The sequence below is a fragment of the Onychomys torridus genome, chromosome 2, assembly GCF_903995425.1.
Source record: "Onychomys torridus chromosome 2, mOncTor1.1, whole genome shotgun sequence".
Lineage (NCBI taxonomy): Eukaryota > Metazoa > Chordata > Mammalia > Rodentia > Cricetidae > Onychomys > Onychomys torridus.
Window position 1 is genome coordinate 19,456,574 of NC_050444.1, and position 25,166 is coordinate 19,481,739.

General features: G+C 36.7%; 1 protein-coding gene across 1 annotated transcript in view; it reads left to right on the forward strand.

Moving 5' to 3' along the window:
* Positions 1-1,412: 1,412 nt before the first annotated feature.
* Mmp16 (matrix metallopeptidase 16) overlaps positions 1,413-25,166 on the forward strand; it is a 243,198-nt gene continuing 219,444 nt past the window's right edge. Inside the window, exon 1 of the mRNA XM_036178331.1 lies at positions 1,413-1,608. Within this exon, the coding sequence (XP_036034224.1) occupies positions 1,477-1,608 (132 nt within the window). The 5' untranslated portion in view covers positions 1,413-1,476. The remainder of the gene's footprint in view (positions 1,609-25,166) is intronic.

The following is a 25,166-nucleotide window of genomic DNA, read 5'->3' on the forward strand; positions in this document are numbered from 1 at the left end:
AGGCTCTCTCCAGCTCCTGCAGTTCTCTGGGCTCTTTCCAGATGTCCCCCCCTCCCCCTCTGATCTGCTCTTAGCATCTTCCTCTCGCCCTTGTCAGCTGTTCACCCCTGGAGCAGGGGTGGGGTGGGGTGGGGAGCTCTGCTTCCTCTTAAGGACCCTGTCTTTGGAGTCATCAAATGTATGTTCAGCACTCATTTGAAGAGGGTAGTTTAATGCCGATTCTGAATTTGACTGCTCTCCGACCCAAAACTGCTGATTCCCTGAGCCTATTAGGTAGAATACAATGATCCCGGGAGATACCAGGCCACAGGATTAGGGACCCTCACAAAGTTTTTGATGGCAGGTTTGCCATCTCCATCTCACAAACTTGATCAGCCTTGGTTACTGACCCACACCATCAAGCAACTCACAGGAACCTGGGTGTTGTTCTGATTTCCAGCGCCAGGGATCTCTTTGAACCTCTCCAAATAAGATGCCAAATACTCTTCAAGACCAGGCCTGGTCTGCTCCTCAGCTTCCAAGAGGGTCCACAGCCCAAGCCCCACCCAAGCACTGGTTGGGGAGGGGAGCACTGTTTTTAGATGTGAGGTTAGGGGCCAGGGGAGATGTAGGAATGGATTCTTCCGGGGGTCCTAGTACCAGGTTTCTGGATGAGAGCAGGTAATAAGGAGAAAGAGTTCATCACCAACTAGGGCCCTGCTCAAAGACCGGGTACCTAATCCAGGGTTTCATACGGTAGCCAAGAGGCAGCCTTTATGAGCCTTCTCCTTTAAGAAGCGCGCCTGCGTGTGTTTCGGGGCCTTGTGTACGTGTGTGTGTGTGTGTGTGTGTGTGTGTGTGTGTGTGTGTGTGTGTGTGTGTGTGTCTGTGTGTGTGTCTGTGTGTGTGTCTGTGTGTGTGTCTGTGTGTGTGTGTGTCTAGGACGGAGCGTGCGCGCGCGCGTGTGGTTTGAGTGTGTGCACGCGCGGGGCCCCTGAGAGCATCGCAGACCCCGAGAAGGAGGAGCTATGTAGATTCCGCGTGAACATTCTGGAGGGGAGCGGAGAGGAGGGAAGGAACAGCAGAGGCAGTGAGCTGGGAGCGGCGGAGGCCCTTCCCGCAGAAACTGGGGGCACCGGCGGCGGCGTAGGAGGTGGAGGAGGCGGAGGACGCACGGGCTGGAGGGGCGGCTGCGACTCCGCGGCGCTGGGAGTCGGAACCGCAGCTGAACTTGGGCGCCACGTTCCGGGCGACAGCAGGGTGAGGATGGTGAACATTCGCCGCCGCTGACCCTGCCTTTCCTCCACTCCTCCCTGACTGCCTGCCCCGACGCTGATCTCCTCCCCTGGAGGGGTGGGTGAACCTGCAAGCTCCTTACCCACCCGAGGACTTTTTTTTTTTTTTTTTTTTTTTTTTTAAAGGAAACGAGGGAGTGGGCTTTAGGAAAGAGGGAGAAAACGAAGGGGAGCTCGTCCATCCGTAGAGGCACAGTTCACTATGATCTTACTCGCATTCAGCACTGGAAGAAGGTTGGATTTCGTGCATCGTTCAGGGGTGTTTTTCTTGCAAACCTTGCTTTGGATTTTATGTGCTACGGTCTGCGGAACGGAGCAGTATTTCAATGTGGAGGTAAGAGTACAGAGCTTTCTTCCTCTCCCCTCGGCTGGCTGCTTGCTGGAACCTTTCCTTCGCTGGTCGGATTGTAGCTCAGAGCACATTGTTTCCCTTGCAGCTAGCCACCAAAACCCTAGTTGAGTTTGCCAGTGTTGTAGGTGATGGATGCCTGGAGACCGACAATCCGTTATCCCCAGCTGCACAAAGCACGATGTTGCACGCTCAGAGACTCATTGTAGCATGCTGGTGCTGCTTAGCCAGGGAAGAGGCAAAGCTCTATCTGGAGCAAACGTGTAGCTTTATAAGAAAGCTTGAGTTTATGCTGGATACACAGCTAGGGAAACAGCATTGATGGCTGGCATCATGTGCTGCCTGGGTATTGTTCCTGCAATATTTCTCCTTGTGGTCTGTGTCTAACAAAGGGAGAATAAAAATCAAAGAATCCAAAGAGAGCATGGGAATACTTGATATGCTTAATAACATCACTTTGTGATAAAACACTCGAGCAGACAGTGTCTTTCTATTAGACATAACTTAATACACTTGTAACTAGATCTAAGTGTACTGAGCACATGAAATCCATCGCTTTTAAGTGCCCACTCTCTCCCTTCCCAGGGGGGCTGGGAATAAACGTAGACCCGTCTTAATAGTTCGGAGGTGTGTTTTTAATTTGAATTCACACTGACATGACAAAGCCTAGAAATCTTAGATTGTCATTTGTTTTACTGTGATAGTTTTGGGAACAAACAGCAGAAGCAATAGGGAACTTAAGGATAAGGACTTGTCAGACCTTTGCCAAAGCGCTCTTCCTGTCGTCAGCTGAGCACTAAAGCTAGTCATGTGCAGTAAATCAATGAAAGGCGTGCACACCTGGGCTGTGACACAGTTCCTTCCATTAACCGTACACTTAAGGTTGAGACTGTGGGAGAGTCTGGGGAAAACAAACTTCTCTTGACTAGCTACCGTGGCCTCATATATCTCGAAAGAATTAAGATTGAAACTGCATTGATTGGTGTGATAGTTGCGTTGTTGTCTTGAAGCTTCCTGTTATGGTATTAGGAGCTTATGTTTATACAATAGCAGAACCTGTTGCACAGGGTTTGAACTTGTTTCGTGCAACCAATTTATAAGCAAGGGGTTCATAATAAGTGCCATGTGTGCAGGCAGAGGCTTCTAGGGACTGTCCTTTGGACTCTATATAATGGGGCAGAAGCAATGTATTTGAAAAAGTAAGTGCCATCATCACAGGAATTGAGAAGTTTGCAGATGTTAAGTAGGAATCTGTTTCAAAGAAACAACAATTTGAAAACCAAAATAGTTTAACCCTTTGAATTTGAAGCACAGAGCTTGATTTTTCTACCTGAAAACAGCAAATTTGAACTTTTGGAACTACATATCACTCTAAGTTTTTTTTACTAACATTTTAATCAAGAGATACTTTAGTTGAAATAAAGGAGTTATTGATTCATAGGCTGAAGGAATGAAAATGGCAAGCTGTAGTTGATAATGCTATATACAGAAGGGGCTGTTGCTTGGTGGGAAAGGAAACTGTGGTGATGGGGTGAGGGGAGGCTGTTAGAGTAAGTGCTGGCTAGCATCTTGCTTCCTGTGGGAATCTGAGCCTGGGTGGATAGCTACCTGCTTTGGGAAACTCTACCTGACAAGATTGAATGACATTAGTGTTTTGATGATTGCTGGGTTTGTTTTGTGAGACTAAATATAGATTAGATTGTATTTCTTTATATTGGAATCTCTCAGTCAGTTCAACCAGATATTGTTACCTGAAAGAGGTTGAGGCATTTTATAAAAATGATTTAATATTGAATTTCAAATATCTCTTTCTGTCTCTCAAGATTTATGTGAAGGGTAGTTCACAGATCCACTTTCCCATTTTGTGGGGATATTTAAGTTTTTCCAGCTATGTTTATTGCACAGTGCAAAGATTTAGCTGACAGATGAAAGAGTCATGTGTCCTCTGAGACCTTAGTAAGCTTACTTAACACAAAGAGAATTTTCTAATGATTTATAGGAGATTGTTATTCACAATTTGTATTATTTCCAAGTCCCTTTGGAAGCTCCTTAGCACTTCTTTGGTTGGATTTCTAAGCACATGTGTGTATATTTGTGTGTGTGTATTTATGTATGTATGTTTATATTTTATATATTACAGGTAGCTAATAGTAAATATACAAGTATCTGGTAGTAAAATCAAAATATTATACAGGACATAAGAGAACAGGACATTTCTGACTTGTGTTTTTACCTGATGAAAGTTGACTAGATATTTCTTTCTCATAGGGAATGCTAAAGGGAAGAATATTCCATTATTTCTTTTCCAGAAGAAAAGAAATTGTGCTCTATAGTCTTAGTTGCAAAACATACATACTGAGGTTGTTTTATTCCTTTGGTTCTCAAAGGCAGTCTTTAAAAAAAGGAAAGGCAGTAATAGTGTCAATCATGCTTGAGGCTCATAGAATCCCGATTTTTTTTTTAAAGTTATTAAGTTGGACCAGAGCTTTGGAGAGATGCCTTTTATGCTGACAACTAAGATTGCAATGCTTTATTCATTGCAGAACTAATTTGTGATTCTCCCATAGTTTTTGTCTGTATGAATTAAGGTCGAAAAGCCTGAATTTTTTTCCTGTAGGAGGGGTTGGACAGAGATATTCATGTTAACTCTTTCCTGTTTGATTTTTTTAAGAAAATAAATATTTAAGAAAAATAACATTTTTAAGAAAATAAACGTTCCACTTTCAGAATAGATGCAGGAAAAAATTTGATATTCTTATGAAAGCCGATGATAAAGGGATATTTTTGAGTTTTTGAAAAAGGAAATGAAATATCTATTAAATCAAGAAAGATATCCTATCAAAGGCAGTACTATGGATAGATCTCCTGCATTTCTCAACCCCTCCTTAAGTTGTAGGTGAATACTCATTCACTGACGTCTCTCTGTATCCTCGAGGTGGGAATAGTGTAAGTCACTTCGTTACAAAGGAGTAGTATGACTAATATTAACTGAAAGTCAAAAACTGCTGTCATTGGATAGCATTCTAAAACTGACATAAATTATTAACAATAAATTGTGATTTAATTCCTACAGTTTTAAAGTCATTTTATTCTTAATGTCATTGCTGGGAACTGGAGATTTTCATGATTCTGGGACTTATTTTGGGGGTGCATTTTTTGTTATGAAATTTGAAATACATTATAGTTCACGATGGCAATAACTTACCAACTTTTACAGCATGTGATATGTATGAACATTTCTAGATTGATTTTTAAACAACAGTCCATGTTTGTTAAGAGAGAAACCATGTAAAGGCAGCTTTATGATAAAAGTAAGCCATGTAAAACTGAATGGTGCATCGAGCTAAGTGGAAGATGATGATTATGGTTTTGGGGGGAAAACAATCTTCCTGAGGCAAAATTTGATTTCCTTATATCAGAAAAATAAGATTCCATATGCCATATGGATAATTTTTTTGAAAGAGTGATACATTGTGAGTGTAACTCTTTCTTAAATTTTCAGGTAGTTTGTTTATATAACAGGTTGTTACCTGATCAGTGTTTTCAGGTCTGTCTGATCTATTTAAAAGGTCAAAGTTTCATTTGGATAGCTATGTACTGCATTTGAAATTGCCAATAATTCATTATGAGATGTTTTAAGAGATAAAAGCACTTCTATTTTATAGATTTAAAAGTACTGTATGTTGAGATGCTTATTTTCTTATTTCTTAGTTTCTGTTTGCTTAAATGTTCAAGACTCATTATTTAATTTGCTCATAAAAAATATGTCTACCTCTAACTTCTACCTACAGCATTCCATAAGTCTGTGTCAGAGCAGTTATAGCTGATTGGCAATAAGGTGCCTGTGATTAATTCATAAACGTGTGTATCTCCTGTGGGATTGTAGGCTGAAGGAGACACTCCATATGTGCTGGCTACTTGTAATGTTTCAGAGGGCCTAAATCTATAACCAGATGAGCAGGAGTTATCAGTCCAAGGCTCTCCAGCTTCTTACTTTGGCTCTGCCTTTCTCTCTGGAAGTTGCCTAGACAGGTTTTGCCCAAATGTAGAGTTCTTCAGGAAGCCCTTCTGAAGGTATACAGACTAGGGAAGCACCTTTGTCCTCACATCACCTAGAAAAGTCCCCTGAGACCTGCAGATCCATCTCTGCCTGTGCAGCGGGATTTTCTTTTTGAGACCCTTCTAGAAAATAAAGACCAAGTTAGATGCAACAGCCACTTTGTTACCTTTAAAGTCAAGTTAAAAGTGATGTTTTGAAGTTTCTACTTTTTCTCCTTCAGAATATGTAGTCACTATGTAGGAAATCTTAATGAACTTGTTCAGATTAATACTTATTTTTCTAAAGTTGGATTAGTGTTATTACACATTAATTTATTTCAAGACCCTATGCAGCTACTCACAATATCCATGTTCTGAAGATTTGAAAATGACTAATTAGAAAATTTTCAGGCCAAAAATGAATATCCATGAAATATTTGACTCCATGTGTTGGATTTATTCAGTGCTGGAAGAGAAAGATTTATTTCCTCATGTTCCTTTGGGAATTTTCTGGCCTCTTTGCCTGTGAATTTTCAATTGCCATAGTTCCTTTACTCATTACTTTCCACTGCAGTTTATTTCAGTATCTGTGGATGTAATTATGTCGATTGCATTGCCTTTTGTGGAGTAATGTACTTATGAAAAACATGTATCCTGACACTAGATTTCCTGGTTTCTATCTAACCCCATTGGTTCTGTTGGAGCACTCATCAGGCTCTGGCAGATGCAGCTCACATATTTGAGAGATGAGGATACTATTTGCTTTATAGCTTGTTTTGGTGATTGAATGAATATATGCACATATATTGCTGGAATCATTTTCTTGCATGATACTCTTTAGATATCATTATTACTAGTTTTAAATCAGTATTAAGCACAAGACATTGACATGATGGCAACAAATTACATGATAGTCTTTTAGGTTAGAACATGTCAGCTAGTCTGAAAAATTTCATTTAAATATCTTGTCTGTTTTTGTATTATAATGTACTGAAAGTCAATCATACTAACATTAGTACATTTGATTCCTGTGTTTTTTTCTTAGACAGTTTAGCTCAAGAATGTGATTTTCACACTTTGTCTTGTCATCTGTTACTATCATAGAACGTTAAGTTCAGCTTACACCTTCTATTATAAGGCAGAGTTTGCTGAAATCTGTTCCTAGTTTAAATAATACCGTGAATATTAATATAGTACTTTATAAGTCTAAGTGCAGTTTTAATCAGTTGAGGACCAAGTGCTTCCTCTCTAAACGTAGGACTAAAACTCAATATATAGACCAGTTATACTCAAACTTTGAACATTAAGTTCCAAAAATGAACAGGAAAAGGGTGTTTTCTACAAATACAGAGAGAGCTAACAAAATCGTTTTCATGTAGCCTTGGGAATGACAAAGTGATTTCTGATGGAGTGTCGTGGAGCATGAAGTAGATGATGTCAAGGGATGGTGACATCAGCTCTGATGCTGTCACTCACTGCTTTGAACATGAGCAAGTGATTTTCTCACTGCCATTTTCTAAGAAGTGAGTATTAAAATAAAGTGTCCATAATGGTGTGGTGATTTGTATTGATAGTGGACTTGAAGAGCTCTAGAATCACCTTGTCTTTGAGGTATTTTTCTACATTACCATAGTTACCCAAATAAGGACTAAATCAGAAGGGGAATGGAAGGTGAGGGAATGTCACAAGTTCCTGCCATCATAAGCTTTCTTCCACAAGGAACTGTATTCTCCAGCTTCGAACCCAAGTAAATCATTCCCACAAGTTGCTCTATCTATTAGGGATTTTCCCACAGCAGTGAGAGAATACAAAAACAAATAAACAAAAGAAAAAGAAAACAAACCTCAACTAATAGAAAGGCCATTTCCAAATTTACAGCAGTTATTTTGTGCTTCAGAACATGTGGTATATATGTTCACATATATATTCATGAACTATCAAGGGTGGGACATACCTGCTTAACCACTAAATTTGCAGACAAATTAGATTATAAACATAGATATTTCAATTTTTTTCTAAAATTAATGCCTTGGGCTATGTGTATAGTTACAACTTGCATTTTACCACATTACCATCTCTAGCAACAAAGGGCACTTCAGTCTCAAAAATTATCTCAATCTCCCCCATAGTACAAATACTGACATCAGATGATATATGTTTAAAATCAAATTTTTACTAAGATAACAAATTTAAAAATTGAACGTTAGTATCAGAAGATGTTAGAGTAGGTTGTTCAAATTCTTTTGAGGATTTTTCTCTAAATTGGTATCTATCTATCATCTCTTATCTATCATCTGTCTGTCTGTGTATCTATCTATCTATCTATCTATCTATCTATCTATCTACCATCTATTATGTGTCATCCCTGCCTATCATCTGTCTGTCTGTTTGTCTTACCTATCTGCCTATGCATCAAGCATCTTCATTTTGCCTATTGAGGAAGATCATTTTGACACATCATCTGAGTGCCAGCTTATCTTCCTATCCACATATTTTATTATGACTGTGAGAAATTAGGTTGCATTTATTTCATAAAATATTCAGCTAATCTAACCAATGAGAAATTCCAGGCAGAATCATAAATGCTAAGTAGTTATGTAGGTAATGTCTACGAAACAAAATCTCTTGTCTTGCTTTTTCTTAGGAAAGTTATTTGTAGATTTTTGAGGTCATTCATGAAACATTCCTTGATTGATGCTTCCTGTCATTTAGCACTCTAAGTGGATGCTCTGTCACAGTGTTTCATCACCAACACCTCTGGTACTTTTTTTGTTTGTTTGTTTGAATTTGTGAGCAGCTTGGTGAGCCACATAGCAAGTTTGATTAAATGTGACCTCTGGGTGCAGTATATTAAAAGAGGCTAGAGGGCACAATTGAGCTGTCTATTAAGGGCTATCATGTCTTAGAAGAACTTGGTTTATAAGTCAAAGAAATGAGGTGGAATCAGATGTCACAGAATGACTCATAGGTAATCAGATTTTTGAAGAAGCCAGTGAACATATAGCTTGTGATTTAAGATTTCACCTGGCTTGAATGGCAGTCATTTGGAACCAAGATTTACATATTTCCTGAACTCAGATGGAAATTAACATTTCTTTGGGAAAAAACAGTGTTCTGAGCCTAACACTATGATAAAGCATGTTATGATGTAGCACTGCTTTATATGTTATTCTTTTTAGTTGTGGAAGAGTTCAAAATCTATTTGTCTTCAGTTACTGTACTTGCCTTAAGACCAGAGTGACTCATGGTCTTAGAGTACAGGTGGGATGAATTTAATTTGATAATGCCTATTATATTGTTTGTAGCAAAAAAATCCAATTTAAAAAGTACAGAAAGGTTATTTAATCCTTTAATATCTATTGGTATTATTCTCCTAATTTTAGTAGGATCATATTAAATGACTATTTTCCAATGAAGGCAGGTTTTGAAATACAGTTTATGCCTATTGTTTTTATGATACATAAGAAATTAGTAAAAAAATGAAACTGATTAATTTAAATAGGAACTTCAGAAGTCTTTTAATTTAAAATATATTAGACACATTATATGAATGATTATTATAGGTGAGAAGGATATGAATAAGAAGACATTCATTTAATACATTAGAGAGTACCTACATTTAATTAAGATATAACCTACTCACAAATGTCATTCATGTTTTAGAAAACTTATTTTAATTGAGTAAGTTAAGTAACATATAGACAAATAAAATAAGCTATTTTCTCAGGAGAGATAGTTATTGGAATGATATAAATTATTTATTGGGATGGAATTTTCTAGTATTTATTTCAGCTACATCCAAGTGAAAGCAGAATAAACCTTCCTCTTTTAGAGGAAGCTGGATCCTGTCATGAATGATATTTCATATCTCCAAATTATGTGCACGTAATGTGACAGGAGGGAAATACAGGCACATGCCTTAGCACATGAATGACATAATCAAACTCATTGGATAGCATGGGATGAATTTTCCTGTGGGAACTTGTCAGAGTTAAAATCACTGTCGTGTGTTAATGATTTCTAACGATGGACATTTGTCTTGGTTTTAGGTATTTATCTTCTGTGCGTTCATTCCTTCTTTTAACATTTGCTTGCCTGTTTCTTCTCATGGGCCTACTTGTTTCTTCTACCCTGTGTCTTGAGTCACCTAATATTTCCAGAAATTTCCTGAGTCTGTTTTATCAGTTGGGAAGCCAAATGTCTACCCCTCCTTTTCTCATCATGAGTTAAATGAAAGAGAAGCAAATAGGTTGCAGAAAATAATGAAAATGCCCAGCTTCTTGTATAACATTGAGAGCAAACTTAGAAAGTCCAGAACATTGCCAGTTATAGGTAAAACCTTTTTGTACACTGACTAGTCTTAATATTGTAGCAGCTTTCCACATGTCACTGAGCGCTTTGTTCCTTTATGGGCCTCAGGACAGTTTTTTACTCAGGGGTAATTTAGGATTACTAGAGTAGAGTTCTCTCACAGCAAGTATGTGATCTTTGTTGGCCATAGATAACACAAGTCTGCAGCACATAAACAAGGTCAGCAGTTGGTCACCCCTGAGACTGAGGGTCGGGGAGTTTTACTTCCTGTAGTAACTCTCAGGACTAGAAGTACAGAAGTAGGTATCTTTTGGCATTATATTCTAATTAGAAAGACATCTAGATAATCAGCAAAATGGAAAGACCTCAGATTTCTTTGACCATTTCAATTTAAACATACAAACAAAGGTAAGTAACAAAGATTGAATGCTGAAAGCCTGCAAGTGCTTAACTGTCCTGCACTAGTACATTTCGTCATCACTGCCGTCTTGTGAGGAAGCACAGCTCTTTCCTTCTTGCAATGAGGAGGTAGTCAGGAGGGTAAAGTTCTGGACAGAGACACACTGAAAAGAAGTGTTTGAGTTAGAAATCTAGGATTAAAACAGGGAGGCTGTGACTGGAGCCCAGGTTCCTGACTAAGTCAGTTCAGGTGAAAAGTAATTTCCAGGTTCCCTATGAGGAATGCTGGATCCACTTCCATTTCTGACATCTTTTATACCCCAACCTAACAATAAATATTTAATATGCGTAATGAATTTGAGGGACCTATTCTAAGCAGAATCTTACCTGGGATAAAACTGAATAGGAGGTCCTTGATTTGATTGCTTAATTCAACAGTGATTATCTAAAGAGCAATAACATCTTAATGTTAAATGTCTTTTATGATTTTTAATCATTAGACATTTGGGACCTCTCTAAGACCTAATCTGAAATTACATGTCATATTAGATGATTTGTAACCTTATTTCTCTACTATTTGTATCTATGTAGTTTACTATTGAATATGATGCTCAAAGGTCATGAGTATTTCATCATATTTTATGATGAAATGAATTTACTGTTGTAGAAAACATAAAACAAAACAAAACAAACAAACAAAAAAAACAACAAAAAAAAAACTTTCCACAGAGGTCAACATTATGGTGCCCTGCAGGAGAGTGTGTGTGTGTGAGACTATGGCTTTGTATGTGGTTACAGCCTGCCATATTATATGAGTTTTAGTAATTTCTGTGCTAGATGGTACAAGATAACAGAATTACTATTTCAGAATATGCATTTGTAGTATAAAGGAAACTTCTTCAGACAGAGAAGAGATGCCTCAAAAATAATGGAGTAAATGTCCATGTTTTGTCAACAGGCCTGATATCCTGTCTGCCAATTTTGTAAAGAGTCAAAGTTGGTGACTGACCAATAGATAGTAAATAACATCTTCAGGTCTTATGATTGTTACTGTGTGTAGCTTCCAAGAATTGTATAATTGATTCATTGTTCTTTTAAAGAAGATCTGTATCTAAACCAGCTTACAAGGGTAGTACTCTGGCTGGTTTTGTGAAATCCTCAGTGTTAAATATTTCTTCCATATCTTTCTTGTTTTCTTCTTGAAGCAGTATACCACAGTGTGTGTGAGAGCTTTAGGTGTTGTGTCACTTACATACTCTAAACACTAGTGAGTTGAGTTATTGACTAATTCTCCAGTTACTCATATGCAAATAAGGGAAGATCATAATCATGTTTGTTTTAAGAATAAAGAGTTAAGGATGGATATTGAACAAAGATGAAATAACAATTTTTTAATTTATTCCCTCTACTACAAAATAACTCCCCAAATGTACAAAAATAAATGAAACCATGTTTCTAAGTAACTTACTGTTTAGTAGAGAATGTGCTATCTCTGGGATTTGGGACCAAATGAGATGAGCTCTGTCATAATGGTTTTCAGCAAAGTGACCAAAAGGGAAAACCTTGTTTGACCATTGCAAACCCCCAAGACACAAAGGGAACTAAGCTTGGCGAGACCAAAGTCCTTGGAGTTCACAGGCAATATACTGGAGAGGAGATACCTACAAAGAGTGAGAACATAAATGGCCTGTAGGAGGTTTCTGTCTTTGCACTTGCTGTATCTCTCTGGGAAGTCACTACCCAGGGAGAAGGGAAGCAGCCAGATAGATTGGAGGATGTAATAATTGGTGCTTATGAAGCAATGGCAATAGAGCTCTATCTCCTACCCCAGCCAGACAGGAAAATTTCATTTTCACAGGGTATTTGCAGGGTACCCAAAATTATCCTGACATAGTAAGTGAGAAATAAGTAGCCCTGAATGCAGCACTGTGCGCTGCTGCTTAACAATTCTTAAAGGTCTGAAAAGATCAGATCATTTCTAAGTGACTTAACAATGAAGCTTTGTAGTGTTTATTGCAATAAATATCTCATATACCAAATGGTAACACTCATTTGTCATTCAATTAAAAATTTGCCAAGCATAGGGATGCAGAGACTGATCATTCAGTAAAATGCTGGCCACACAAGCATGAAAACCTGAGATCAGATCTCTAGTACTCACTTAAAAAAGTGATTCCAGCAACATAGACCTGAATGCCAGAGTTAGGGAGGTGGGGACAGAAGCATCCTTAGGGCTAATTGGTCAACATGTCTATCTGAATAAGCAAACTCTGGGTTTAGACTCTGTCTCTGAAAAAAGGTGGAGAGTGACTAGAGAAGACATGTGATGCTGTACTCTAACCTTCACATACATGTTACACACATTAATAGTTCCTCTATAGTGCACATAATTCATGACTTTGGAAAGGAACACAAAGGAACAATTATGAATATAGAGAGAACTCAGTATTTGTAAGACAATCCCAAACATGACATAGATGTTAAAATTAGAAATAAGAATATTAAGCAATTACAACTATACTCAAAAGTTGACACATGAAAGATATTTTTTAAAAAATTACAAATTGAACTTCCAGAGATCAAAATTATAATAGGTAGATTGAAAATAAAAATAAAATGAAGGTTAGAAGCATATTAAGTCTTACTGAATAAAAACTAGGTCACAACAACAGAATGAATATGCATGTGAATCACAAAGAACAGACAATTTTAACATGAGCAGAATGTGCAAGACCATATTATACATGTATGTTAATGGGAGCAATAAGAAAAAGAAAAAGACATTTTCCCAATAATTTTTTTAGGAATTTCCAATAATTTTGCAGGAATTATGCAAGTTCATTGATCCAAGAACCCACAGATGGCACATGCTGCAGAGATGATCATCTCTGAGTAAACCAGATAGATTATAACAGTATTAGATACAGACATGGAGATAGCTTATACAGCAAGGAATCCAAAAAGGAAGAAAATTTCTTGCCAGAAATCATAAAGAACACCTTGAAATGCTAAATGGAAACAAAACCAAGCAAAACAAAACAGTTAACTTAGAATTTCATAGTTACTGAAAATATCTCACAAAAATGAAGCAAAAACAAATGCTTTTTCGGCTTACAAACTCTGAAAGTTTATCTTTGGCCGTTCAGGAACCAGAGAATGTTCAAAAGCATTCCAAATACAGGAGACAACCTAAATCTCCACCTGTGTGAGCAGGGACAACGAAGTCTAGTGGGTCCATAGATGGGATACAGCTAGTATAAATCAAGAGTGAACTGGGCTGGGGTGATGATGGCTCCAGGGGGAAAGGGTGAAGTGATTAGTGTTCAAGTGTGAAGATCCCAGTTTTGATCCCTCAAGAAATGTCAAGGCTGAGCATGATACTACACAGAATTCCAGACCTCAAGAAGATGAGAGGTGGGCACAGGAGACCCTACAGAAACAGCAGCCCATGGGCCAGCTGGCCTAACATATGCAGCAACAAACCACAGGTGACCTTGTCTCAAATAAGGGAGCAAGTGAGGGCTGGCACCAGAGGTTTTCTTCTGACCTATACATGTGTACCCTGGCATTTGTGTGCCCCCTCTCATAAGCAGCTCCCACAAATGGAAAGATTAAAAGAATGAAAAAATTAAATAAATGTTACAAGTAGTAAAACATGAATTAATCCCTAAATAATTAATGTTGAGTGAACACAGCAGGATTAAAAGCAGAATCCCATGACTCCATTCCACAAAACTGTAGAGAAAGGACACAAGAGATCAGAGCAGTAGCTAAGAGCTGAGACTAAAACCACCTTTCTTACCCCTCGCTGCTGCTGCCATCATTCTTGCAAAAAAGAGACCTACTTCCGGTGTGTCTGTCTTTTTATTGACTTTCTGATCTGTCTTCTCATTGGTTGTAAACCCAGTCACATGACCTTCTCATCACTGCTTGTCTATACAGACCTCCAGGTTTTTATGGTTAGTATTGAGATTAGAGGCATGTGTCTCCAAGCTGGTGGTGTCCTTGAACACACAGACTCTCCCTGACATGTGATCGGATTAAGGGCGGGTGCTACCACTGCCAGACTTCTGCTATGGCTTTCAATTAGCTCTGACCCCCCGTAACTTTATTTATTAACATACAAATAAAATCACATTTCAGCACAATACCACCATATTTCCCCCTTTCTATTTTAATAAAAAGACAAAAGGAAAAAAGTTATAACTAATAGAAGAAAAACTATATACAATAAGTACAATAACTATATACAATATATACAAGCAATAAATACCTAAACAATGTCTAGTCCATTTGCATTTGACAAAGTCAGAGAAAATAATTCCATTATCTATCCTATTTTGGTAAGTTCAAAATGTACCTGATTCACTTTCTATCCTAACTTATATTGCTAACAGAACTGTCTTATAATGTCTTTCAAATTTATACACTTACATCTCTTTAGTGGGTTTCTTTTCTAAAATTCTTAACAAGGAAAACTCTGTCTAAACTTTAACTATAACTATCTATTCTTCCATTCCCTCAGAGACCCAAGAAGGAAATAATATTACCTAAAAAAAAAAAAAATAAAGCAGGAAGTGCACACAAGCAGCTTCCAAAAAAATGTGAGTTGACAGAAATAGCCAGCTACATGGACAGTCACCCAAGTTGTCGCTGCAGCGTTGAGGCGTCATCTTCAGCCTATAGGCTTAGCGTATCTGACAGTCACATTTGTGAAGTAGGATGTACAGTTTGACCTCACATTTTGTGAGAATAGTCCATGTACCCGAAACACCTGAATTCTACTAATGTCCTGTCATGATTTAGGATTTTAAATTCTGGAAATTGTTGATTTTTTTTTTTTTTTTAAATTCAGCTGTCCATTCTTCTTGGCTTGTGTGTGTGTGTGTGGCTTCATCTCCGCATCCTATTCTTCTCCATATCCCTTTCTTCTTGGCTTGTGGGTGGCTTCAACTCTTTTATTAAAAGCCAGTCTACTATTGAGAGGTTAGACTCTGTAAGTTTAGTTACTTTTTCAAGAATAACTTTTTCAGCTACTTTTCCAGTGCACACCAAAAACCTTTGGTCCACTGTCTGTTCAGCTGCCATCGAAGAAAAGGCCACTTCAGGGATGGTGCCATATTGTCCTGGTCTCAGAGGATGCCTGTTGCTAAAGCCACAACCACATTTGTCTTGGCAAGAATCAATAGTCCTTTGTTTCATGTCCTGTCTGTCCATTTTGTCCTGTTTGTAGCAGTCAATTCAATTCAAGGATCCTTTGTTGTCCAGTGGCTAACTTTTGCCACAATAAAAGTTAACTCCATATGCAGTTTCTTCAATGCCCATATTTTCTCTGAAGTAGATTGGTACTGCCAGGAGCCAACATTTCTCATAGTTATATAAAATTGAAAATATTTCTAAGTTATTAAATCATTTTAAATGCCATATTCTGTAGCTCTTGCAAGGGTTTAAAGATGACTTATCTATCTAAAATATATCTGCTTGATCTTGAAAACATACCTAGTATGACTACGAGTTTGATAGTAATGTCTAACTACTAACTTTCATTTCTTTATATCCTAGTAGTTGGTAATAATAACATTCAAGTATCAGCAAATTGCATTACATTGTTAAATGAACGGTATAAGTACAAAATCTTGAACAAGATTAGAAATATATGTATGACACTTTCTAACAATATCAGTCTCAATATATATAATTTGTACCGCTATACAAAAATCCAATCCAATGTAAAGTATTTAAAACTAGTAATTATCTTTTAAAAGTGGATTCAATAATCTATCTTTTTCTCTATTTCGTCTATTTATATCTTCTCTTTATTTTTCCAAGTAGATTCAATAATCTACCCTCTATTCTATCATTTCTATGTATCATCTTTTTTAAAAACAAGAACTTTAAATCTAATCTCCTTTGCCCTTCTCCTAACCCTTAACAACAACTTGTAACCATCCCTCCTAAACAACGAAATTTATCCCAGACCCCAAACCCATTAGAATATCAGAAAAAGCCACCTACTGCACACCACCTCTTTGGGAATGTGGGTATTATATTCTTAAATACTTCCTGCTGGATATAGGGGAAAGTGTCTTTATTCTGAAAAGAAAAATTTTGTGTTAATTGTCAAATTCTAGGAAAGGTAGCTATATTCTTTGTTGTCCAGTCTGAGAATAATGCCAAAGTTCAGGGCTTATCTCAAGTCCTTATTCAAGTAGTCTTTGAAACTGGATCATCTCAGCTAGCCATCTCAAAATTACTCTGAGCAGTTTGTAGTCCAAAGCTGATCTGTAGATGATGTTTGTTAGCTTAGTGGTATTATTATTATCCACTAAGTAGAATTATTGTTGTTGTGGGGTCCCATCTTCTTCCTGGAGACTAAAGTTGATGTTAGACCTGGTTGTGATTTCCTGCAGAAAACTGATAAGAGACTCAGACACAAAGACATGTATAGGCAACTAATTGAAGCCTTTTTTTCTAGAATTAATTATTACTCTATATGACCATTAATAGCCTAACAAAGTATGGTAAATTTTGATGTAAAATTCATACTTTAAGAAAAGTTTAAAGAATCAGAATAGAATCAAAATATTAGATTAGTAGTAACAGAATAGTCCCTTAAATTTTTTTGTTTTGTTTTTTCTCCTGTCCCATATCAAAAGATGGCTCTTTCTTCTGGCATGATACAAGGAGTTTGCATTTTCCTTTTAACAACTTGCTTGAGTTTAAAGAAGGAGAGAGCCATTCTCCAACTCCAAAGTCAGCTTTAAATTTTAATTGAACTGAGACTACAAGAAGACCAATAGTGTTAAATTTCTTTAGAGAAGAGCAGAAACAAACATTTAGGAAGACTTATAAAATTTTATAGATCATGTACCAATTAGCCATTTTACTCTTTTCCTTGGGACATTTTTTCTAGATGATTTGCCTTGGCAGGAACTGGAGAGAAACTCTCCAGCTACAGCATTAAACAGCTAAGATATGTCTGTGTTATCTAGATGAAATTGAAGAGCATAATAGCCCCGTTCTAGTTTAATGACTTCAAGTGTAGTTATTACTATTAATGATCAGTAACTTTATGTAAGACAGTTTTCAGGAAACAAGAACAGTTTTATTTGTATTTCCTTGAACAATTAAATTCATTTCAATCTTTTTTTTTGTTACATGATTGAGGAAAAATGTATATAAATGTATATACTATTAACTTTTATGTGTACTGGGGTACAAAACTCTAAGAATTAATAATAAAATAATAGTATTAATTTATTTTAAATAACTTACATCAAAACTAGATCATACAACACAATTCTAAAAATTCTTCAATAATTGACTTAATACATATGAAGGAGTTGTGTACTTTTCGGAAATATCTCCTTCCTGGCAGGAAGAGAAAAATGATATGAATTCCATCACTTGCTCGTTAGTAGATGAACTGTGTGTCTAAATTGCACCTTCTGTAGCAAATGAATGGGAGAGGATAACTGCTAATATTAGTCACTGTTAGTCACTTTTGCTTTTAACAGTAAAAACGTGGTTTCAGCATGAGTGACGATTATCTGATAATTGGTTGAGAGGAGCCATATGCCTGAGACTGAGAAGTTCATTTTTATTTTTAGCCTGTTTTTCTCTTCTTTGTGGTATTGGGATAGCTCAGAAATTTTCCAGACAAATATACACTCATAGCAAACATACACACACAGTTCATTTTCCACTTCATTGTAGATATAACAGTCATTTTAAAATAAGAAACAAAGAGCCAAATGCAGAGTTAATAGCCCAAGAGGTCAGAGGAATAGCTAAGAGCTAAAAACCTTACCTACTTCACTGCTGCTGTCCTTCCCCTACTTCCTGTGTGTCAGTTCTTTTAATTGATTTTCTGTTCTGCCTTCTCATTGGTTGTAACCCAACCACATGACTTCCTCGTCACTTCCTGTCTATACAGACTTCCAGCTCTTCTATGGTAGGTATTGAGATTAAGGCATGTGTCTCCATGCTGGCTATATCCTTGAACACACAGAGATCCACCTAGCTCTGCTTCCCAAGTGCTGGGATTAAAGTGTGCACCACCACTGCCCACCTTCTGCTATGGCTTGCTATTAGCTCTGATCATCCAGGTAACTTTATTTATTAACATTCAAATAAAACCACATTTCAGTACAAATAAAATATTGCCATACTTCACAACCTTCTTTCTCCCTTCTCTCCTTTTTTCTCTGCTGTCTTTTTTATTTGTTTGTTTTTTGAGACAATGTTTCCCTGCATAGTCCTGGCTGTTCTGAAACTTGCTCTGTAGACCAGGCTGGCTTTGACCTCACAGAGATCTGCTTGCCTTTGCCTCCTGAGTACTGGGATTAAAGACATATGCCCTCCCCTTTTTAAAAAAGCCATTATAAATAAAAGATATATACCATTTAATATAACAATGTACTAAAATGATTTTTATATTAATACTTATAAATTCATATCATATGGTAATTTATGAAAAATTAAGTAGGTTTTTATGAGAGTATTTCTATTATAAAAGTATTTTCTTAGGTTTTGTGGAGAACTAACACCTATTATATACTGTGCTTCAAGAAAAATGTTCCATTTGATCTCATAGATGTATATATGGTTCCTTATGAATATGCATATATACACATATATATGTATATGTATATATGTATATGAACAGGCTTCCTTAAGCAGCTAATGATGATAAAAGCACTAGAGTGCAAACAGGGGTGTGTGAGTGTGTGTGTCAGAGAGAGAGAGAGAGAGAGAGAGAGAGAGAGAGAGAGATGGGTCCCTTAAGTCTTAGTCTTATAACTAGAATACTGTTATTTAATCACACTCATTTGCATTAAGCAATGTGGTTACTTGTCAAGGTGAAGTGCCAAAGTCAAGGTGCACACACACACACACACACACACACACACACACACACACATATATGCACACACACACATACACACATATATGCACACACACACACTATTTGTGGTGGTTTCATGAGTAAGTGTGTGAAAAATGGAGAAGGAAAGACTTGAGACACCAATTTTTTTCTACAACATTTTTAATTGTTTGATTACTACATTTATCATATGCTAATTTTCATACATATTTAAGATTATTTCGGAATGTAGATCCATGAATTAAAAAAAATCGTATGGATATTTCAAGCTATTTGACTTATTTATCTCAATAGTTCACCTTTCTATATAACAGTAATTAGCATTTTACTTTTATGAATCAGGATTTTTACTGCATTTACCATATATTTATTTATTTACAGAGAAACCCCAGATTTGTATATAATAATTTGTAATCTATGCCTTGCTAGATCATCATGTTCTCTTAAATAATATTTCTGTGGATTTTCTTGAGTAGTTTTGTATGGTGTCATATATAATCAGTTTTGGTTCCATGTTTTCTTTTAATTTATGCTTTTGCTTTATTTACTTTTCTTGTTTTTACGGAGCAGTGTTAAGTGATTATGTGAATATTAGGGAGTATTAGCATTATTCTGAAACAAGGGTAAATTTTATATGCAAAGTTTTAGTAGTAAAGTTAATTAAAATTTAAAACGCTTAAAAAAAGAGAATGAACATCTACTTATTTTCAATTGTCAATCAATATCTTTATAAAGAGTGAAAAGCTTACTTATTTTATCCAAGATAATTCTAGACATATTAAGCATCGTCTTTAAATTTATACCAATGGTGGAGACTAAGTGGAGAGTGTAACTCAGCACTAAGTTGGTGGGGGGAAAATTGGCAAGACTAACATCAAAAGACGTTGAAATTTAATATTATATCACATACTACTCTATTCAACAGTATTTGTTTCATTTTTAATATATATACTTTTCTGTTAACATTTCTTTGTAGTTCCCTTAAAGTTTGAATTTCTGAATTAGTCATTTCTGTGTTTCCATGATTGTGCCAGTGGTGGGAGAATGAATTGCTTTGTGAATTAATCAATGGATAAGATTTTCTTTGGAAGAGAGTTGGGCCTTATTATTTAAGATTATCATTCAAGACTCTTGGTATCATACAACAAGAAGCCATTTGACCCACTTCAAGAGCTGGCGGGGTTGTCATAAATACGAATGCTATCCACAGTGGTGACCAGGTGGACCAAGCAAGCGAGGGACAGTTTTTTCTCGTTCTTTCATTAGTTCTCTGAGAATTTCACACAATGTGTTTTGTTTATATTCACCCCCAACACCCCTCAGAGCTACCCACACTTCTCTACAGTTTGTAAACCTCTTGACTCTGCAGAGATCTTGCTCTTAGCACCAGCTCTGCTTCCATTCATCAGCTGGCTTCATTCCCATGGTTACCCTATCTGTTCTCTGAGCAGTGTTGGTCCCCATCAGCTGCAATTCTTTGCCTTTACCATCTAGCCAGAAGAAAATGACTTTCTTTGCCAGTATGTGCTTTCTTCCCAGTTTATTGAAGAAAACCCAAGAGAAGACCCAGGATGAGTCCACATTAGGGCACTAGCTATCCCTAAACACCAAAGAAAGTGTGAGCTCTCTAAAAGGCAGGTCCTGGAGTCAGGAAGGAGCAGAGAAAAGTGGGTTTCTCAGAAACTGAAGGGACATACTGCATAGGCCACCAACAATAAATGTCCAACACAGGTGAATTGATTCACTCTTGCCTTTAATTTTGCTCTTGCCATTTATCTGCCTTTCCCTTATATGTATTCCTCTGACATATCCTTCATTCCTACCCTACATTCTTCCCAGTTTTCCTTTGTCTACCATTTTCCTCCTCACATCTGGGTACATTTGAATTGCAGCATGCCTGTGCATAAGAGCTGTGACTGCCTTGAGAATGCTATCACAGGCACAGAGTGGAGTGTTAGTGTAGACAAGGACAGCAGAGACATCATTTGTGTGCAGATAATATAACAAAGACAGAAATTGGACTAATTGTTGCTAATATGACAGAGACAAGTCCAGATGCTTAAGGTTGCTCTTGAGCAGTAACTTGGCCTTCTCCTGTATGGTTTTCCTCAAGATGAAGAAATGGAGAAATAGACATTTTTTTTTTTCTCCCAACAACTACTTTGGTGACTGAGGCATCTCCCTGGTCCCACCATTTTTTTCTTAATGAGGAAATTATAGGTCTGCTTTTTGCATTGACTAACCATATACTTTATTAAGAAGTCTGAAAATAAATAGGAAAACTTTCTCAAAAGAAAAGGAGGGAAGAAGAAAGCCTTATATAAAGCAATAAAAATTAGCACTTCAGACATCAGTGTCCATGTGAGAGTAATGAACATACAAGCTAGATTAATCATAAGTCTGTTGTCAGAAATCGTTATTGTAAGCTAGGGATGTTTATGATTCATCTATTATTTGGACTGTTGCCAACTTCTGACAACATACAGTGTGAAATAGTAAAATTTTGTGCATTAGAAAATTCATTAGGGTGGTTCTCACAAACCAATTTTGGTGGAGCGAAATGATCAAGAGGGAAAGTAGGTTTATAAATGTTTTCTGAGTTCACACAATGACAAATTCATTTTCCTTCAAATAAGTTTATTTTGGATATATTCCTTTTCTCAGTAGCAAAGAAGTTTGTATTGTAGCTGTAGTTCATTCATGTGAGTCCTCAGCATTTTAAACATGAGTGTCTTTCTTTCATCTTTGTTTAAATTTACATGCAATGTTACAACTAAACAGATTCCTAACTATATACACATCATGTCATAGTTGCATATATATCTCACTGTTCATAAGGGAAAGATTTATAGTATAGCATGCATATTCATGCATAATTCAAAAAACTTTTGGAAATCAATCAACTTTTTATACATGTCAGTATTGTTATCCTTCTTTTAAAACTTTGTAGCAAATAAGTCACAGAGATATTGGAATGAAAGAAATATTTGCCTGCTTCCAAGACAGAATAAAGAAGAAGATCAGAGGGTGACACTCTAGGGGCTCTTCGTTTTAGGTCCTGTATCTAAGATGTGCTGCAGTTATCAAACAGAAAGATGCAGAGGAGGGGAGAACAGGAGGTACAAAGGGAATTGAGAAGGTTGGGAAATCACTTCCCTCTCCTTTTCAGGGTATATTTGAAAGGAGTAGCTTTTCTTACAGAATTATTACATAGAACCCTAATGAGACATAACCCTCTTTTATCAAGGTAGATTTTTAAATCAAGGATGATGGGCTAGTGGGTCAGAGCTCTTGCCAGTATGTCTGATAACAACAGTTTAATTCCTACAGGGTGGATGGAGAGAGTAGACTACAAGTTGTCCTCTGACGCCATACAGATGCTATGACACATGCACTCACACAGATACTCAAACACAATAAAGAAATCAATGTAAACAAAAGTTTAAATCATGGATGATGCTGGTTTGTGCAAGCAGAGAAAGTGATTTATTAGATTTTAATGAAAATAAGTGTAAGTGTTTTTCTAATAAATGTTAATGTAATACCACTTCTGACATTGGCTTCCTTCTTCCTCTTTCACTTCTTTAAGTACATGGAAAATAAAAAAGCTCATGCTTTCTCTCTGCAGTGTTTCATGTATTGTTGATCTGAAATTACTCTTGTGATTTTGACCTGTTTGATTTTATTTGTCAGATTTTTGCTGTAATTTCATGACTGTCCTTTCTTCAATATTTTCTTTTCCCTTTACCCTCTCCCATGACTTGTGTTTTTTTCTGACAGTCGGGGCCTAGAGGAACAAGAAAAATATTTATGTTTAATGATTATTATTGGATAATGTTTTAATATAAAAGGTATAAATTTACAGTTTAACAAACAGAAAAGTAAAGTTCAATGCTATTCTCCCTACAATCTCCCTGGGTGGAAAGGATGTAATTAATATATTAATAAATTAATACATAATTAATATATATTGTTTATAGTTATGGTAATTGAATATGTAAATAAACAAGTCTATTTTCTTGAGAAATAACGGGCATGTTTCCACATTGCTCTCACCATTTCTGTGTAAATTCTTCTTAGTATTCTCCTCCACATCAGATTTTCATGTTTAACAGGAAAGTACTGGAAGCTTAAGCAATATAAACATATATTTTTGATTGTTCTTAGTGTCTAAGACACACAGATATTAGATTTTCAGTCTTGGTGTATTGTTTGGAATGGAAGTGTGGGACTGGTATAGAAAATAAGTGAATATGTTTCTAATGTTTATTATATGAACTGAAATTTATTGACTCCTTTATAGATCAGTTCCTCAGAGATGAAAAAAGAGTGGCCTTCTGGAGAAGCCTTGTCTTCTTTCTGTGACTTACTTGACTTAATGTTTTTCCCATCTTCTACACCATGTCTTTTGGCACTGGACAACCTACCAAGGGCTTTTTCTTTGGGAAAGACTATTTCTCTGTCTCTGTAGTCCTTAGTTGCCTGTAGTTCTTTGTTTAGGTATTGGGTCTCATAAGATTTCCCCCTTTAATGCTGACATGTTTATTGGTGTTGTTATTGTTCAGGTCTTGTTTAGGCATAATTTTGCTGAGGTATTATTGGTGACTTTCCCCTGTCATTTCTAGGAGATCTCTTCCAATAATCACCTTGCCTTGGTTGCATGAATGCATTAGGGCTGAGCACCCTATGATCACATCTTTTCATTTTGAAAATTGTATTTTTTTGTAATGGTCTACATCTTTTGAACAGAGAAGCTTCTTTGATAAGAGGTGAGAGCCACACTTATCTGTGGGTTTAGCATAAATATTTAGAATGAAGTTAGGAATAGTGTTAATACATTCTGTTCTAAGATCCATCTCCCCACTAGTCCTAGTCATTGGGTAGGTTACCAGTACCAGGAAGGAGTTCCCTCTTGTTGAGCAGACCTTATGTCTCTTAAAAAGCTGTTGGTTACTTGCAAGATATAAGTGCCACTTTTGTACAGTTAGGCCAATCTTACCATGCTCCTCATTGTTGTCGTTCTATTATAGACAGTTGATAGGACTATTAATTTTTTCTTCCCTTGTCAAATTGTCTAGTATAGAGAAATTTAGCCTTCACATAGGAAGTTTTCAGATCAAATCCAGCTCAGACTCTCTGAGTCCTGTGTCTATAATATATGGTATCTTCAGCAATAAGGACTTACTACCTGTCTGAGGTAAGGAAGAGCAACAGCGATAGCATTTATTGTTTATTACTTTCTATGACAGGCGTCAATTGCTATGAAGTGGATAATAGAAAAAAAGTAGATGCTTTATTTGGGAATTAGTGTAGAAGGAGAGCCTAGGAAGAGGGAAAATAGCACTAAGGATGTTTGAAAAAAGCAATAAGAAATAATTTATTTTTTATTAACTAATTATATATTATGCATATACATGTATGTGTATAAATTTAGTTGTTTTTTTTTTTTTTTTTTCCGAGACAGGGTTTCTCTGTGTAGCTTTGCACCTTTCCTGGATCTCGCTCTGTAGACCAGGCTGGCCTCGAACTCACAAAGATCCGCCTGGCTCTGCCTCCCGAGTGTTGGGATTAAAGGCATGTGCCACTACCGCCCGGCTTAGTTTTAATAAAATTATGCCAGTTGGGCTGGCACTACTTCCCGAAAAGCCATAGACTAATAACCCTAGCACCAAGCATGAGAAATCCTGAGTTGTTGACCTTTCCTGTTTTTTTAAACAGCTTCATTTCCTTCTCAAAATAATTATCCTCCAAATCACTTGGAACTGCCACAAAGACAACATTATTTACCCATCATTTTTTATTTTTCTTACCTTCTCTAACAGGCCTAACTCTGCTTTATCTACACACTCATCTCACTGAAGTAACAGAAGCATGTGCTGTGATTGGTTACTTGATTACCTATTCTTCA